At 41.7% G+C, this 17,661-nt stretch overlaps 2 protein-coding genes across 2 annotated transcripts; one reads left to right on the forward strand and one right to left on the reverse strand.

Moving 5' to 3' along the window:
- Nucleotides 1-3,567: 3,567 nt before the first annotated feature.
- LOC108052163 (putative ammonium transporter 3) lies at nt 3,568-6,114 on the reverse strand. Its single transcript, XM_017134495.2, has 3 exons — nt 5,649-6,114; nt 4,822-5,217; nt 3,568-4,593 (listed from the first exon to the last, which is right to left on the reverse strand). Exons 1-3 carry the CDS (start codon nt 6,077-6,079, stop codon nt 3,723-3,725), a joined length of 1,698 nt encoding a protein of 565 aa, XP_016989984.2. The 5' UTR covers nt 6,080-6,114; the 3' UTR covers nt 3,568-3,722.
- A 766-nt stretch (nt 6,115-6,880) lies between these two features.
- On the forward strand, nt 6,881-17,524 carry LOC108052166. Its single transcript, XM_044459011.1, is given in 21 exon segments — nt 6,881-8,106; nt 8,208-8,903; nt 8,957-9,082; nt 9,155-9,607; nt 9,660-9,785; nt 9,844-9,978; nt 10,033-10,287; nt 10,357-10,428; nt 10,483-10,557; nt 10,648-10,764; nt 10,822-11,097; nt 11,174-11,224; nt 11,284-11,424; nt 11,478-11,555; nt 11,626-11,685; nt 11,736-11,885; nt 11,939-11,988; nt 12,048-12,450; nt 12,453-15,506; nt 15,565-16,821; nt 17,129-17,524. Coding segments are annotated over 21 exon segments (8,931 nt in total). The 5' UTR covers nt 6,881-6,902; the 3' UTR covers nt 17,281-17,524.
- Nucleotides 17,525-17,661: the final 137 nt, after the last annotated feature.

Consider the following 17,661-nt stretch of genomic DNA (forward strand, 5'->3'; position numbering starts at 1 on the left):
ATCAAAAAAGAATACGATGCCTGTACCGCATGCCTTGTAGCAGCCGGAGAAGGTGCAGCTGACAGCTTGCCAGTCCTCAAGGCTAAGTACGGGTATTGCTACAGCGCGTACGAAAGGTGCGGTGCCCAGATAGCAGACATGATAGCGCAAACTCCGCAACTTCCGCAACCTTCCCCAACGCCAGCTGATCCTTCTCAGACATACATTCCGTCAGGCTGCCGGCTTCCGCCGTGCGATACCGAAGTTTTTACCGGCGACTATCTTCGTTGGCCAACCTTTAGGGATCTATTCACGGCAATTTATATCAACAATCCCAGACTCACTCCTGTCGAAAAATTATTTCACCTTAATGCCAAAACGAGTGGCGACGCTCACAATATAGTTTCAAATTCACCCCTTACTAATGATGGCTTTCGATCAGCGTGGGATAACCTCACTGAGCGTTTCGAAAACAAGCGATTGTTAGTAAACAGTCAATTAAAGATACTTTTCAATGTACCGTCCGTCACACAGGAGTCTGGGTCAGCCTTGAAAGAACTTCAAAGTACCATCCAGGGTTGCCTTACTGCACTAGAAATGTCCGGTATTCAGGTCGAAACTTGGGATTGCCTCTTGGTATATATGTGCTCGTCCAAACTCCCAAAGCTTACGCTTTCCCTATGGGAGCAGTCCCTCCATAACAAAGCCGAGATCCCTACGTGGCACGAGCTGAACGTTTTCCTAACGGAGCGTCACAGGACACTAGAAGCCATAGATGATGTACGACCATCAGGTTCTAGTCAGACTCAGCCCAGGGCATCCACTTCCAACTCGGCGTCTCGAAGAATAAATTCATACGAGACAAGGGTAGCACCTAGGCAACTTAGAGGGTGCGATCTCTGTAATAGAGAGAACCATCCTGTACGCACATGCGCCAAATTTCTCCAGATGACGGTCGACCAACGCATCGCATATATAAAAAGAAAACAGCTGTGTTTAAACTGCTTTGCGCGGACACATCAGTTGCGCGACTGCGAAAGCGCACATAACTGCTTCACGTGCCGCGGCCGCCATCACACGCTCCTACACCGAGGCAGCCCATCCCCAGCGCGCGCAAATCCAACGCCAACGCCCAGATCCAGACCAAATACTCTCGGTCCCTCGGCTGCCAGTGGCACGCAGTCAACGCTTCAGAATTATTTTGCGGCAGGCACTCGGTCAGTCCTCCTAGGCACCGCTATAATTAATATATGCCATCGAGGTTCCAATTTCCAAGCGCGAGCCTTAATAGACTCCGGATCTGAGGCGACCTTCATCACTGAGCGCCTTTTCAACCTGATTAAACTGCCGTTCCAGGTTATCCGAGCACAGGTCTCAGGACTTAATCAAACGGTCTCCGCTGAGACCAAAAAGATCTGTCAATTCACGATCCGTTCTCCAACCCGGCCTAGCTTGCAGTTAAACACCACTGCCTACGTGCTTCCACAAATAGCCGGAAATCTTCCTTCATGTCCGCTTCCGCAACATTTCCTGCGAGACCTTCCCGAACTTCCGCTAGCGGATCCAAAGTTCTATGAGAGCGCACAAATAGATATTCTAATCGGGGCCGATATACTTCCATCCATTCTACTAAGCGGTACCCGAGCGAACATCTGTGGCTCGCTTCTCGGTCAAGAGACTATTTTCGGCTGGATTCTAACAGGACCAGTACCAGCTCCGAGGCATGATCAAATATCATCCTTTTCCACGCAAGTTGCACACACGCCATCGAAGCATCTCAAATCATCTTTTTTTATCCATTACTCCCCACCAGATCACATCATGGTTCCTCGTCCACGCAGCGCTCAGGCATTAGAAAGCAGACGTACTCGAGGTATACATTCCTACCGATGCCGAGTCTGCCGTGGAATCCATCCGCTTCGAAAGTGCCAGAGGTTCCTAAAGCTGAGCGCAGAGAAGCGGCTTCGGGCAGTGCTGATTAATAAGTACTGCTCAAATTGTCTCGCCCACGAGCACTCCGACGGGAGTTGTCGCAGTGGCGACAAGTGCAAAACGTGCAACGGCAAGCACCACACGCTCCTCCATATGCACGAGCGTCCCCTGCCGTCGGCTAATCAACAGCGTTCGCGCCGGCAGAATCCGCCAACTCGCCAAGCGCTAGCCCCGGCAAGGCGCTCGGCATCCGCCGCTTCTCAGCAGCGCTCGCGCCGGCAAGATCCGCCAACTCGCAGAGCGCTTGCCTCTCCGCCGCGCTCAGCCTCCTCGGCACCGGCTCCGTCACTGGCGTCCATTCTCCAACGGCACAGCGTCAATGTCCTGCCGACGGCCATGATCACTTTGGAGACCGGGCTGAAGACCTTCGACACGGCCGCCCTCATCGACCCGTGTACACCGACGAGCTGCATCGACGCATCATTGGCATCCGCGTTCCGCTTGCCGACTACGACCGTCGGCGACGAGAGCATCTGCACGGCGACAATTCGGTCAAAGTGCGACAACGGCTTCAAGCTAGAGGTCGTCTTGAAAGTGGAGCCGAACGTCCGCATCCGCACCCCCATCCGAGAGCTCTCGGACACCGTGGTCGGCAGATACGGAGACCTCCCGTTGGCCGACAAACGTTTCTACTTGCCGGCAACCATCTCGGTAGTCCTGGGTGCGGATGTCTACGCCAAGGTCATCCGACCGGGCTTCCATCTGGTCGACGAGGGACTCCCAGTGGCCCAGAAGACGGCATTCGGGTGGATCCTGTCCGGCGCCTGCAGTCAAGCCTAGGCGACAGGAGTGGGCTTGTTGTTTTTTCTTTCGCAACGCTAGCGATTGCAAGGGGGCGGAATGTTTACGCCGCTCTCCCCTCGTTTAAACTGCCCGCGCTTCCCTCGTAGCGAATGCCCACTCGCCCGCACTGGCCAGGCTCTCCCGCTCTCCCGCACTGGACGCTTGCGATTCCAGGCTCTCCCGCCTTCCCGCTCCCGGAATCTCTCCACTGCGCTTTGAAACGCAGCGTTCAATTAGGTTTAAGTTAGTCTTTCATTGTACCACTAGTGAAATACATCGCCCGGCCGGTCCGCGCTATAACCCGAAAAGTTCATCGAGTTTTTTTTGGTTTCATTACTTTGCGCACCGCGATCGAGTGTCTCTTCACCAAGTATTTTCCAGCTTGCGACCCGGCTACGTGCGACAGCCGCAACCACCGACGAAGCTGCCCCCAAGCGACGACATCCCCGACGCCCCAACTCTTCAACTTAATTAAAAACTACAAATTTAATAGAAAAATGTTTCGCTGAAATCGCTGGCCGGAAAAACCAATTCCGTTATTGTCTGTCGCTCGCTTTCAGTTTTTCCAGGTATCTTTAAAATTAAAAATTGCATAAAATAAACTTTATAGCTTATTATAAAGCTGGGAATAGTAAAGTTAATAAAATTGTAAAATTAATATCGATTTTGTAGCTTTAAATGTAAACGAATATTTAAAAATGTCCATGTGTATGTAAATTGCAGACAAGTTTTAATGAATCCAAATTAATGCAACCGTCGTTATCTTTTGTTTAACGATTAGTCACCTTTAACTTTCGTAAATAAAAGTCTAAATTTTTCCATTAAGAGTTTAACTGACGTATTATTACAGATATTTCTAGAGATATTTATAAACAAAGTGTGCAACCTAATTTCATCAGATTTCATTGTTGTGATAGTGCTTTGGAATCTATAAAACTGTGTGACTAATACAATGCCTTTAGTAAGGTTTAATCCACCCAGGCGAAGTTGGGGTCCTTCTCCAACTTGGGTACCTTGCCGATTACGGGTAGTTCGCTGTTGTTGGGTCTGTACAGGCCGCCGCTGATGCTCTTCCGGGCGGGGAGTCGTCGACTGAAGACGTTTCCCGCCGTCCTCGGCTTGAAGGTGATGTCCGCGTGTGACTGACCGGCGTCCATTTTCTGGTTAGCCCGAGGAGCACTCACCTGCTCCAGGTAGGATTGCCACTGCTGTAGCTTGTCCTCCGCGGCTCTCAACTGATCGAGGCTGCGCTCGTGTCCAGGATTGATACCGATGGGCTGGATGCCGGCGATGTTCTTGAGATCCACCTTGATGGGCGCCAAGGCCGAAATGGCGCGCGACAATCCAATTTGTGAGTGTCGAATACGGTGCTCGGTAAGATCGGCGCCCAACAACTCCTCGTGCGGATCCATGCGTATGGGTATGATCTTGTTGATCACATACAACAGCAGGAAGGTGGAGCAGATGCCCCAACAGACGAGACAGAATGCCGAGAGCGTTTGAATCCCCAGGAGATACCAGCCGCCCCCCTTGAACAATCCGCTTCGTCCATTGGTAGTGTCCAGCGGAATGGGATTGTCGGCAAAGAGACCCACTGCAATTACCCCCCAGATGCCGCATACTCCATGCACGGCACTGGCGCCCACAGGGTCATCCACGCCCATGCGATCAAACAGCGGCATGGCCAGGACGCAGAAAAGCGAGCCGATCGCTCCGATCACCAGGGCTTCCCAGGCGCGGTACAGGAAACAACCGGCCGTGATGGACACCAGAGAGCCTAGTACCCCGTTGATGAGGTCCATGATGTCCATTCCCCCGCCATGGCGCCAAAAGGAGTATCTGTGAGAGGGCATAAAACTTATTAAAAGTAAAAGGAACTCGCTGCATATGCATTTCTGTGGACCAAGGCTTTGACACCTTGGTTATAAGAAGATCACGAGACACAACAGAATTTGTAAAGCATGATGAGCTTATTTTAAATAAATACCAGTGTTCACCCTAACTGCATTAACTAATATTATGTTTGGATATGGTCCAAATTAGTAATCATAAGGAGCTGGAACTTACATGGAGCTGGTGAATCCGCCGCCGAAGGATCCCATCATGGTCATTACTGCAGCTCTGGCCGCATACTGCCACTTGGCTCCGCTCACCCCGTACGTGCTGCCCGAGTTGAAGGCCAGCCAGCCCCACCAGAGGACGAACAGACCCATGCAGGCATTGACGGGATTGCCCAGTGGCAGCGGATCGTAGCCCTCGGAGTAGCGACCTAGTCGTGGACCGAGCATAGCTGCTGAGGCAAAGGCGGAGGCGCCTCCAATCAAATGCACCGGTCCACTACCCGCAATGTCCACGGCGCCCAGTTTGTTGAGGAATCCGTGCTCGCCCCAAACCCAACCAGCGGGAATGCAGTACACAGCGGTATTTAGGAACGAGAACAGGCAGTACGCCTTGAAATTGCACCTGGAATTTCAAACATTTCTTGTATTGAATTTATAATAATAAAAAAAAGTATTTGAAAACCCAAGCTTTTGGTCTTTAAATTTAAAATAACAAACATATTGTCTATAGTTACAGATTAACATTTAAATAAATACTCTGAAAATTGTACTTGTGTCTTTTTAAGTTAATAATAGTTTGTAAAGATATGTATAAAATCAGAAAAGTTTTTAAATAAGAAGTCAGATCCTTAATATATAAAAAGTATGGTGTGTTTTTAATTTACATATTTTGGAAAATGTTATATAGTGATGTACCAGAGGGACTATCTCTGTGTAGCTAAAAGCGAATTAGAAGCGGAACAAAAGGAATTCTTGCAGGCGTCATTCCTTAATATACCTTTTTCAGGATGTATTAAATTGGGTGTGGCCTTCTAGATAGTAATAAGTACCCACCGTTCTGCCATGGCACCGCTGACAATCGTTGTGGCCGTGGTGGCGAACGACAGTTGGAACAGGAAGGCCGCGAAAATCTGGCCCATGAGGGCATCGCCCACTGGCGGATCCAGTAGAAAGTCCCCAATGGCGATGAAGGGATTCGAGAGTGGGCCTCGCCCGAAGCTCATTCCGTAGCCGAACAGCCAGTAGGTGAAGCCGCCCAGGACGATGTCGATCACGTTCTTCATCATGATGTTTACCTCGTTCTTGATACTCACACAGCCGGATTCCAGCATTCCGAACCCGGTTTGCATGGTGAAGATGATAAAGGAGGAGGTCAGCACCCAGTTCGTGTCCTCCACAGAGAGGTCATAGAGTCCGGGAATAACATAGTTGCTGTGATTCCTCGGGACACCTTTTGCGGCCATTGCGGCCGTGGTGTTATCCATGTCCGTTGAGTTTGTCCAGCGATAGGCAACTGCCAAAACAGATAGAAAATCCGACTACGAATGAAAGTTGCAAATTACCCGCATTTGATTTAAATGCGACTTAATCGCCATTCAGCAATCATAGATTATTCCCTGTTCGTGTTTTTTGCGCACCCACTAATCTGTTGTTGTTGCTATAAGGCCCTTTAAGGCTTAAACTTGAGACTGGTTTGCATGCCGAGTGCATTTTACAAAATTAATGAGCGTATTTTGCGTGAATTGAATTTAACTCACAGATGCGCTTAGAATGCGCCAATAAATTTCAATTCAATTTCAACCTTGCGAGGGCTTAGTTGGTCAGGGGTATAACTATTCTTCGCAGACAAACTAGATTAATGTGATTTAAATAGTTCATAAGAACAAAAGGATTACAAATATAATATAATTCTGAAAAGGCGTCCCGCTTTTTTTTTTTTTACCCGCTCTAATCCCATTTTTGTGAAGGAAACGTTCAAGTAATTCCGGATAATGGTTTGTTTCTGTTGTAACCATTGTATCTTAAGAACTATAATCAATGACACCTGTTAGTTGTTAAATGTCATTAGTGTTTCTTCTTTCCAAAGTATATAAATATAATCCAAGAATAGACCCCATAATTATTATTAAATTCCCTGCCACCCTTGTAAAGCAACAAGTTGGTTCGACGTCAGCTGGTAATATGTTTTGGCACCAAAGGTGTTGACATGGCAACTTTTAGCCAGCGAGGTTTCCAGGCTCATTCGGACACCTTCATCGGTCAGTATTGATTCAACATTTTTCCGTGCATGGTGTTTGATATACTAAAATGACGACTGCGAGCTTACCCAGGGTTCCCGAGGGTCTGCGGGATCTGATGAAGGTGTACACCAAAGAAGTGTTACGTGAAAAGCCGGCTGACTTGTATGGGTTTTCGGCCAACTTTTTCAACGTGATTGTTGGTGAAAAATCACACCAAGTGGTGCGAAAATACGAGCCAGTGCAAACTTATGAAACCATCATGAAAAACCGAGTGCGACAGCAGGTGCCGCTGTCCCTTGTGTTCAATATCATCCCAGAAAAACTGACCGATCTAATCAAACAATTTATAAAGGCAGTTCTAAGGGAAAAACCGGAAAACATATACATATTCGCGCAGGAGTACTTTCAAAGGATGTCCAAGGAAAAGTCGGGGCGAATTGAGTACACCAAGTATTCGACATACGAAAAGTCATTAAAGGACAAAGAAAACGTAACTCCTGTATCGAAGGTAACCTGTGAGTGTGGACGTATACTTAGTGCGAAAACGAAGGATGTGGAAAACACGGCATCCGCATATACAGATACCAAATTAGCTGAGGCAGATCAGAGCACATTCTCGAGCAGCATTTCGTACTTGCAATCAGTTGTCATTATTCAGAGACATTTTCGACGATATCTCAAGCAGCGGAATTTAGGTCGGGAAAAGGATAAATGCAATAGCGTGGAATACGTGGCAGCAATTCTCCTTATTCAAAGGCAGGTTCGTCGCCTTTTGGCCAAGAAGCGAGTTGAAGAACTTAAAAATTCACGTGACGCCCGAAAACTTAGTTCTAAATTTAACGCTGCCGACTATATGAAAGCCGTTGTCGTCATTCAGCGACATTATCGCATATATTTGAAAAGGAAGCAGGAGCAAAATCGATTGAAAAACGGCACAGTATCCTTAGCAACAGCCGCCATTATAATCCAGAGAGCCTTCAGGAGGATGGTGGCGCTACACAGGGCCAAAAGAAGCGCATCATCGGCAGCAGATCAAGCCGAGGAACTCAACGACAATGCCTCTGAAACAGGCTCCTACACATCCGTCTCCACCGCACTCCTTTCAACGGAATCCACCGAGCTGGGAATCGCAAACTTCGAGGAACGAGTCCATCAGAAAATAATTCATGAGGACGAGGAAGTGGATAACGATAACGTTGATGTCGGCCTTGAGAAGGAGTTCGCAGAACCCATTAAAGGCGCAGAAAAATCGATACAACTAAAGAAAAGCGGTAATTAACTTTGCAAGTGTTTTCTGATTAAAAGAAATTCTTGTAATCAGAAGCTCAAGTTCTTTTCGTATTTTAATTTGTGACATTTATACATTTTTCAGAAATCCTAAGTGGTGCTTTAATCGAGAACATGATTTGCAAACCTAACTTGGAAAATGTTAAGGACTTTAATAATGAATCAAAAGATTTGGAAGTTGATGCAAAGGTCCCTGCCGAACTGGAAAATATTAAGGATTTTATTAGCGAATCAAAAGACTTAGAAGAGGATGCAGAGATCCCTGCAGATTTAGTCATTGAAGCTGTCAAAAGTAGAGCTAGCCAAGATCAAAAACCTGAAATTATTAGTAATACAGCCAGCATAGATTTGGAATCAGCAGCTCATATCGAACTTAAAGCTAAACATGACGAAGAAGAACTCGAGTTGGCTAAAGAAGCTGAACTAAAAACTATTAAAGACAGTTTGGATATCGAATTGGAAACTCAAGATGAGCTTAAAGATAAGGCCCCTAATCTGGAATCGAAATATGTTGCTGAAACTAAACCTAAAAACGAAAGCGTAGATATTGTTGAGCAAGAAGGTGGGGAATCTAAAGATCCTAACTTGGCTAAAGAAATTGAGAAAAAAGAAAATGATGCAATGGAAAATATTTTGAAAACAGTGGAAGATTCTTCTAATAATTTGGGAGATGAGCAGGAAAAATCAGTTAAAGCCGAAGTTACCCCAACTGTTTCGATTGAAATCGAGCATGTAATAGATATTGTAGAAGATTCCATATTAACTCATCACGATTCTAATGGTATGTAAATTTCATCAAACTATAAATCATAATTAAATCATTTTTTTTAACAGTTGATTTGGTAAGGGATTTAAGTGGTACCGACCATGTGGCAGATGAGTTGAATAGTGAACCCACTGTAGAAGAAGGTAGCTTCAAGACGGTTTTGGACAATCATAATGGGGAACTTCGTGAGCAAGGTACTCAAACTAATAAATTTTATAAAGTAACATGGTAATTTTCTAAAATATTTATTATAAAATCTCCCTTAGAAACTATAAATGAAAATAATAATGAAGTATCTAAAGACCCCCTAACCCCAATCAAAAATGAGGACTCTATTATGTTAGCTAAAAACGATTCTTTAAGTGAACATGAAAATAAATCTTTTCCAAAGTCTAGAGATAAGAGAAGTACTGAAGACAAAGAAATTGTTCAGTCTAATTCGGAAAGTCATGAGTCATCGATAAAAGGAGATTTCGATCTCTTAAATGAAAGCGATGCAATCTTGAAGCCAATTATTCAGGATGAAGTCCAGATTAGTAACGACAAAGCGTTAGGGGAATCATCGGAAACTATTCTAGCAACGGAAGATATTCCCAGAACAGAAAATGAAACAATCTCGGGAAGCACTGAAACTTTTATAAATAATGCAAGAGAACCTCTGGAGGAAGTGGTCAAGCCAACGATTGAAGAATTCACTTTGGTCAAAGATTCACAAATTGGTAGGATAAATGGATTAAAGAGGTTCTCAGTTTTTTATTTAATTTTTTTTAGATGATGCCATCAACGATTTCAAGGAAATTATTTCAAAAAGCATAGATACGAATGATAATTCTCAAATTGAAAATGAACTTCTAAAGCCCGACATTAAAAATATCGAAGAGGCTTCCGATTTGTCAAGTAAGTATTCAATTTTTTTTATTTATTACAAATAAAATACTTTACAAAACAAAAACAGAGGCTGAGCTGGAAAATGGACTATTAGATGACTTGAAAGCCAAGAAAGGGGAGCTGGAAATTTTAGTGGAACCCGAAACTTATAAAATGGATCAGAATATTGAAAAAAGCTTTGAGAAATCGGACTATTTACTTGGTAAGGAAAATAATGCTTTAATTTCCACTTTATTAACAAGATTTCTTAATCCAGAAAACATCAAGGCGGATAATTCATCAGATGAAACAGAAATTTTACAGAGTGAAATTAAAAAACTTTCAAACCAGGAAACCTTACTAATAGGATCCGAAAGTTTAGAAACTGAAAATATTTCTTCAGTTGAAGGCGACATTTTCATTACAAGCAATTCTGAGGAACCCAAGGCTGAATTCCATAATTTTGGGGTTTTTATAGAAGGGACGGCGGAAAAAGATAAAAATAATAGAACTGATACTCCAAAATGTACTAGTAAGCAACAAAATAAATTGGGAAATAACACAAATACTAACAATTAAAACATATATCTATTTAACTTCGCTTACATTCTTATAGACGAGGCCGCCATTGCAGACATTAGTGAAAGTATGGGAGAAATTACAGTTCCAGCCAGTAAGTAATTATTTTCCATTCATTTTTATTTATTTTACAATTAATCATTTTCAGGTACCGTTATCGTGGACGATTCTTTAATTGCATCAGTGGAACACGAATTTAAAGACTCAGTGAAAAATGGTTCTGGTAAGTTTACTAACAATTAAGTAGCCAGTTGAATATTACATTTTTGTTTAATGGTATTTTTAACCCTATTGAATTTTATTTTGAAATCAGAGGGATCTGACACCCAAACTGAAAATATTGAAGACAATAAAGAAACTAAAATGTCCAACGCGAGTGAATCCGGACATAGTACAAAAATCAGTATTGATGACTCCATTATTGACAACAGTAAGTAATACGCCTTATTTATTTGATAAAAGGTTGCTAATGATTTATAAAATCCAGCTAAATTTTCAACTGAGGTATCAGAAATTGCAGGAGCTGAAGATGAAACTTTACCAATTGAATCCGAAACAATGCTCGTTAAAGACAAAAAACAAGTTGTTGAATCTATCGAAGTGGATAACATTTCAAATGAAGAATCAAAAAGCTTACAACTTGAAGTTAATGTATCAGATACAAAAACTTTACCAATCAATTCTGGGTCTGAGAAAGTTGGAGATAGTGAATTAAAGCACAAATCTACGGAACTAGATAGTTTTTGTCCTGAACTCACAGAAGGTAATTTTCTTTTTAAAACTTAAATAACTTTTACGGCTGACTTAAACTTTGTATTTTTTATTTATTCAATAACCAGAGACAAAAAACATAAGTAACACATTTAATGATGAAAAGTCTGAAACTACAGGTAAGTGCTAAGTAATATGTATGGGCTTAAACAATTCACTTACTATATTTATTTAATAGAAAAAGTATTGTCGACTTCAGAAGAAACAAAACATTCCAGTGAATTAGTGGATAGTCATAAAAGAAGCAAAGAAGATATTGAAAATTCAACACAGCCTAATGAAAGAGAAATGTCTATTATAAATACTGTCTTAGCAGTTAGTAAGTATTTATTTAAAATCAAACCTAAAATTTTAAAAACTTGTTCATTCCAGTGGAGGTATCTGATAAAAATGAGACTGTTTCACAAGAATTTGAGGACAAGGAGATTGCCGTTCCAGATGATGAAGATAGTAAGTTTACATTAAATATATATATAATCTTATCAAAATCATGTTTTGAATTCATTTTCTTTTCCCCTAGCTCTAGCAGTTAAAAACAAAGAATCTGATTCCATAATTGAAGAAATGCTGGATAAAACAAGTTAGTAGTTTATTTATTAATTAAAGTACAAATGTTAAATTCATCCTTAGAACCAGAGTCTGCTTTGGAGAAAAAGAAGCCAGATGAAGGTCCCACAGCCGCTCTTCTTGAAGATGAGTCTCCAGATCCGGAAACCAAACCTAAAAAAGATGATTCCACAGATTTGGAAAGTAGCTCTGCCGCGGTGGAGGATAAATGTAGTAAGTTTAAAACTAAGATTATTGGTTCTTTAAACTTTATTTTTGTATCCTAGTTGGAGAGTCCAAACCAAAAACCGATTCGCCTGCCGCCTCAACTTCTGAAGTAATTACTGGTAAGAAATCAGAATCGAAAACCTTTTAAATTTGTTTTTAAATTAGCAGAAAAACTCTTCATTGCTTGTATCTAATCAATTAATTGGCACCCAAAATTTACCTACTAACCATATTGAGATCGAAAAGAACACCAAGAAGTTGTCTAGCCCTAGTGTAAAAGATAAAGATATTGGCACCTTAACGTCGGGGCGTCTTGTTCCCACACCCATAGCTGAGCTGCAGCTCAAGTCATTCAAAACTCCCAACGACGATGGCGCCTGGTATGATATTTATATGGAGCCCAAGATTACTTCTGAAAAGGATTCGGATAATACTCCATCCCCGGTTCAAATTGGCCAACCTGATACATCTTCAGTTGGAGAGGAACCTACCATTGTCGCTGAAAGAAGTCCGAGTTATTACACACCCAAAGAAATCGTCGAAGCCGTTGTACCAAAAGCTAAGAACTCAGTTTCTTTTTTATTTCATTCGACCCGGATGATGGAAAACCCAAATACAAAATACCAAAAAAGTTTCGGGATCAACCAAAAAAAGATACTATGAAAGAAATTATAAAAATCGATGATATTCAATCGGAATCTGAAGTTGATTCAAACGACGAGGAAATTGAAGTCATTGAAGTTTCGGAGGGCGATCCCGAGTACCAACAGATTGGAGGAAGCAAACTACAAACCATATTGGAACTTGACAATGAAAATGAGCAGCCTACAGAAATCAGCAACGAAAACTCAGCTTTAGAGCCAGAACTGGAAGATTCGTCAATAAGAAATATTAATAAAGTCGAAAGTAAGATGGAAAAAGTTAATTCGGAAAATATATCTGTACCAGGCAATGAAAAGTTATTAACACAGTCCACAAAAAGTGATATTGAGCGTTATGAATTGGCCTATAATACAGACATATCAAGAATGACAAGGTCTGTGCAGATCATTGAAAGAGCTTACAAACGTTTTACAAATAAACGTTCTTTGAATAGTGAATCAGACCATGAGTCTGCTTTTTCAAAGCAAAACAGAGCAGCTATAATAATACAAAAGTGGGTTCGGGAATCTTTAAGGAAAAGGTCCTTGCAAGTTTCCTCAGACATTTCCCAGAAATCAAAAGAAAGTCTTGCTGCGAAGAAAATTCAAAGGGCTTTTCGAAGATATGTAGAGAAAACAACCGAAAGAAAATCAGCTAGTAAACATTTTACAAAGAAAGAGGAAACTGCTGCACTCGTTATTCAAAAGGCAATTAGGCTATATTTGCAGAGGAACTATGTCGAACCTAATAAAACGCAATTTCCAGATAAAACAGAATTTGAGCAAAATCAAGCTGCCGAAAAAATTCAAAGAGCTTACAGAAGGTATCTAAAATTAGCCGGTAAGTCAGAGAAGATAGGTGAATCACAGTCACAAGAGCTACAAGAGGTCGATAATCCAGTGGACGATATTTCCACCCCGATTCAATTGTTAAATCCATCCGAGGAAAAAGAAATTGTAGTTTACAAATCTGAAGAACTACAAAATATTGAGAAACCTTTAAAAGCTAGTTTAAGCTCAACTCAGTTTCTAAAATCCACCGATAATCCTGAAATTATGAATGAATTACAGACAGAAGAACTTCAAGAAGATGAGGGAGCTGCGGAAACGATTTCAAATCAAATTCTGATTTCAAATTTAGCCGACGAACCTAAAATGATAAAAGAAGAGAAAGCGAATGAATTACGAGAACTGGAGAATCCTTTAAAAGACATTGAGAATCCTTTGAAAGCTAGATTGAGCTTAACTCAGAATCAAAAATCATCCGATAATTCGGTATTTATGAAAGAATCTCAGACAGAAGAACTACAAGAAGTAGAGAAAGCTGCGGAAACTATTTCCAATCAAATTCTGATGTCAAATTTAGCCAACGAACCTAAAATTATAAAAAAAGTGAAAAACAGTGAATTAAGAGAATTAGATAATCTTTCTAAAGACACTCTTTTGTCGAGTTCCTTTGATGGACCAGAAACTATTACAGAAGTGCAGTCTATAGAACAAGAAAATTCCTTGAAAGCTAGCCAATTGTATACTCCAAAATTAGCAGATGAAATTATAAATGTGTTTAAGGCAGACGAGTTAGAAGGGGAGAACCTTGCGAAAGTTATTTCAAGCCCAAAATTGGCGGACCAACCAAAGGAAACAATTTCAGATGAACTCATCGAATTAAAAAATTCTCTGAAAGATAACTCTAGTCCAATTCATATGTCAAAGGCAGCCGAAGAACCTGAAATCATTATTGAACTGCATTCTGAAAACCTACAGGAAACTGAGAATCTTGCAGAAGCTAATTCAAGTCCAATTCACTCTCCGAAATTAGCGGACCAACCAAAAGAAACATTGTCAGATGAACTCATCGAATTAAAACATTCCCTGAAAGATAATTCTAGTCCAATTCCTATGTCAAAGGCAGCCGAAGATCCTGAAATCATTGGTGAACTGCAATCTGAAAACCTACAGGAAACTGAAAATCTTGCAGAAGCTAATTCAAGTCCAATTCACCCTCCGAAATTGGCGGACCAACTAAAAGAAACAATGTCAGATGAACTCATCGAATTAAAACATTCTCGGAAAGATAATTCTAGTCCAATTCTTATGTTTAAAGCAGCCGATGAACCAGAAATTATCAGTGAACTGCAATCTGAAAACCTACAGGAAACTGAGAGTCTTGCAGAAGCTAATTCAAGTCCAATTCACACTCTTAAATTAGCCGACAGTACACAAAAACTACAAGATTTACAGATTGAAGAAGAATTACAAGAGTTAGATAAACATGCACAAGCAAATTCAAATCGAGTTCAAGATAAACCCGAGATCATAATGGAATTGGACACAGATAAACTCCAAGCAGTAAATAGTAATGCTGAAACTAACTCAAGTTTAATTTATTCATCAAAGGATGAGCCTGACGGAAAGTCTAGTGCAGCTTCTGTAATTCAAAGAGCTTTTAGACAATATATGGAACGAAAAAAACTTGAAAATTTCGATGAGACCTCCTTTGACTCGATTACGAGCTCACGAATAACAGCCATTGAAACATCCAATTATCAAACTGCTGGAACTCCATTAGAAAGTTTGGTAAAGGAACCCACCGATGAACCAATCGAAGATGCGTCGAAGGGCAGCCAGAAGTCAGAGTGGTTTGTGGGATCAACTCGCATAATACCTAGCCAGGGAGTCGTCGAAGAACATCTTGGGGTTGAAACCGATCCGGATCCAGCTGCAATCACAAGTAAAACTGAGCTCAACACCAGCACGCAAGTAGAATCAGTTGAAACAGTAGATAGAACGCATGGCTCGCTTGAATCCAAATTAACTCCTGGTATTAGCAGTTCCAAAATCGATGAGAGTGTAGGCAGTGCATCTGAAAAGGATAATGCAGTCTCTTCTGGTTTAGCAGGTTTAACGAAGTCTTCTGAAGCTGGACTTGGTTCAGGGGAGGATCCACTACTTCTATCGCAATCGGATTTCGGTGGTATCGTACATTGTAAGTTTGTGATATGGACTTGTCTGTAAATACTTCTAATAAATAATTCTGCATTCAGCTCTAGATATTGCTTCAACTCAAGAACTTGTTAATAATTTTTTGGAAAATGAGATTGAGTACTCATCTAAGCAGGGACCCTTCCTACCACAGGAAGTTAAAGAGGAACCTTGTGTGAAGAAATCTGCTTCACTGGTTAATCTTTCCGAAGGTGAATCGGAGCCAGATCTTGCTAGTCAGAAAGCTGAAAATACAGATTCTTCAGCATCTGAAAATACGGGCTTAGACACACTATCTGCGGACACAATCGACAAGGCAACCATCAAGTTGTCCAAGCCAGAGGAAGTGATTGAAAAAATGACGCAGCTAAGAGACTCCAAGTCCCACGACAGGCTTCCTTCGGCAGATCCCAGTTTTGATGAATCCGTAGTGCGACCCATGAGTTCCTTGCAGGAACAGTACAGCCTGGACATCGAGGATGGCGATATTATCGTATACAATCGACTGCAGCGGGATGAAACCCGGGAAAGCTCGGCCCAGAGTGACTCCGTAGTCTTCGGTGAGGCAGTAGCTGAAAAAATACAAGACAAGGACCTGCTCAATGAGGAAGAATCCGGAAGAGTGCACCTAATGCGGCATTACACGATCGCTGGAGATGATCCACGGGGTCTGTTTAGATCGGTGACTATTGATGATGCTCTTAGTTTTGTCGAAGTCGGAGGCAAAGATATGGGCATTAACAGCACCAATAGTTTCTGTTTGGACGATGAGACCTCGGAGAACATACGCAAAAAGATGATGGCTTACTCGTTATCTGAAACGGATTCCGATTACTTTGATCCGAGGAAGACCAGCAAGGAGGACTTTGACGTAGACACGGCCATGGCAGATGACATGGGGACATCCACCGAAACGGAATCCACCATTGTTTCGGCGGCCACCAAAATTCAGGCTGGAGCTCGTGGCTTCCTCACCAGACGAAGATTGCGTAGGGCAAGTGCTGGGACAAAGTCCTCCACTTTGGATACCAAGGCGTCATTCGGCAACGATGCAATCAGCGAGTCCCTGGAAAGATTCATCGAGGAGGAGGCGGCGAAAAAGATACAGGCCGCATACCGGATGCACACCAGGAAACGCAAGGTTCACAACCGGAAAATAGAAGGCATCAGCTTGGAGAGCAACCTGGCGGCCAGACGTCAAAAGTTGCAGCGCGGGGATGCGCTTCGAAATGACTCTACCCCAGATGAAGAAAGTAGTGTGATTGCCAGTGGAGTACAAGCACAAAAAAGCTCCAAACTAATAAAAAGCAAAACAGTTGGTAAGCGGATTTTTGTTTGTAAATAAATAGATCGAGTAAATTTCATTTGTTAATATAGTCGCTTAATTTTTTGTGTCACATAAATCTTTATTACCATACACGGTGTCTGAAAGTATGCAATAATATATTTTGTAAGATGAACCTTTTGAAAACGGAAGTAACCGTTTCCAGTTATTGTTTTACACTTCATATTTTGTTGGTAATCCCAATAAAAACAACTTCTTGATTTTGGTTTTTTTTTTTTAAATATGTTTTATCTTTTTTAAAACTATAATTCAGAGTTAATTCAAGTTTATTTTATCTCTAGGTGAGGCAAAATTGAAAGCCGACATGGAGTTAAAATGGTTGAAAATGAGGCAGAACTCGATGCCCGTTCAAATTGATTGCGAAGTTTTCAGAGTTATTCCCAAGCATATGCGAAAACGTATAAAAAGCGCCGAGGCAAACAAAAGGAAATAAAATAAACAAGTCTATAAGTATCAACGCTGAACTATATCTAAATAAAATATATATCTAATCGAAAATGTTTTTGTTATCAAACAAGCGGAAAGGCTTCCGGGAGTAAATCATAGCATTTATTTTCCTGAATTTCAACGTATTTAATTTAAACGGACTGCGGATGAGCGGATGGCTGCCACTTTTGTTCTAAACATTAAACGTATTTGACAGATTTATGAGATGGGTGTGCACCATGTACAGAAATGTGCTGAATTAAATGAAAGCTGTCGCTTATTTCAAATGTAAATGCTCTCCGAAAAGTCATTACAACTAACATTCGAGTTGTTCCGAAATTGGAAAATTCCAATCTATTATGTGCTCCATAAATGAATTGTTTATTCA

Source organism: Drosophila rhopaloa, unplaced genomic scaffold, assembly GCF_018152115.1.
Source record: "Drosophila rhopaloa isolate 14029-0021.01 unplaced genomic scaffold, ASM1815211v1 contig_178, whole genome shotgun sequence".
Taxonomy (NCBI): domain Eukaryota; kingdom Metazoa; phylum Arthropoda; class Insecta; order Diptera; family Drosophilidae; genus Drosophila; species Drosophila rhopaloa.

Bases quoted from the DNA above. Each gene is read 5' to 3' on its own strand.
- LOC108052163 (XM_017134495.2), bottom strand. From the start codon at position 6,079: ATGGATAACACCACGGCCGCAATGGCCGCAAAAGGTGTCCCGAGGAAT. The intron at 5,218-5,648 runs GTGGGTACTTAT...TTGAAATTCCAG, and splicing joins AGCGGTGCCATGGCAGAACG to GTGCAATTTCAAGGCGTACT. The intron at 4,594-4,821 runs GTAAGTTCCAGC...GCCCTCTCACAG, and splicing joins GGCGGATTCACCAGCTCCAT to ATACTCCTTTTGGCGCCATG.